At 56.5% G+C, this 207-nt stretch overlaps 1 protein-coding gene across 1 annotated transcript in view; it reads left to right on the top strand.

Moving 5' to 3' along the window:
• LOC103773526 (voltage-dependent N-type calcium channel subunit alpha-1B-like) overlaps positions 1–207 on the top strand; it is a gene marked incomplete at its 3' end in the record, with an annotated part of 41,860 nt that overhangs the window by 3,142 nt on the left and 38,511 nt on the right. The window contains 1 exon segment of the mRNA XM_008940896.1: positions 127–207. This exon segment is cut by the window's right edge and continues 76 nt beyond it. Coding sequence (XP_008939144.1) covers positions 127–207 — 81 coding nt within the window.

Here is a 207-nt window from a genome sequence, read left to right as displayed (position 1 = left end):
CTGTCAATATAGTCTCTCCACCCAGCGAGACTAATCTAATTAATTTAGTTACTCGGGTGCAGTATCCCCTCAAGGTGGGTGCCCCTGGGTCTGTACCAGCTCACCCTCTGCCCGTGCCCTCTGCAGGAGTGCCACGGGAGAAGCCTGGCATGAGATCATGCTGTCGTGCCTGAGCAACAGAGCCTGTGACCCACTCTCTGGCCTCAC

This window comes from Merops nubicus, unplaced genomic scaffold, assembly GCF_000691845.1.
Source record: "Merops nubicus isolate BGI_N331 unplaced genomic scaffold, ASM69184v1 scaffold12415, whole genome shotgun sequence".
NCBI lineage: Eukaryota > Metazoa > Chordata > Aves > Coraciiformes > Meropidae > Merops > Merops nubicus.
Note: the sequence above shows the minus strand (reverse complement) of the source record. Positions and strands in the feature narration are given on the sequence as shown.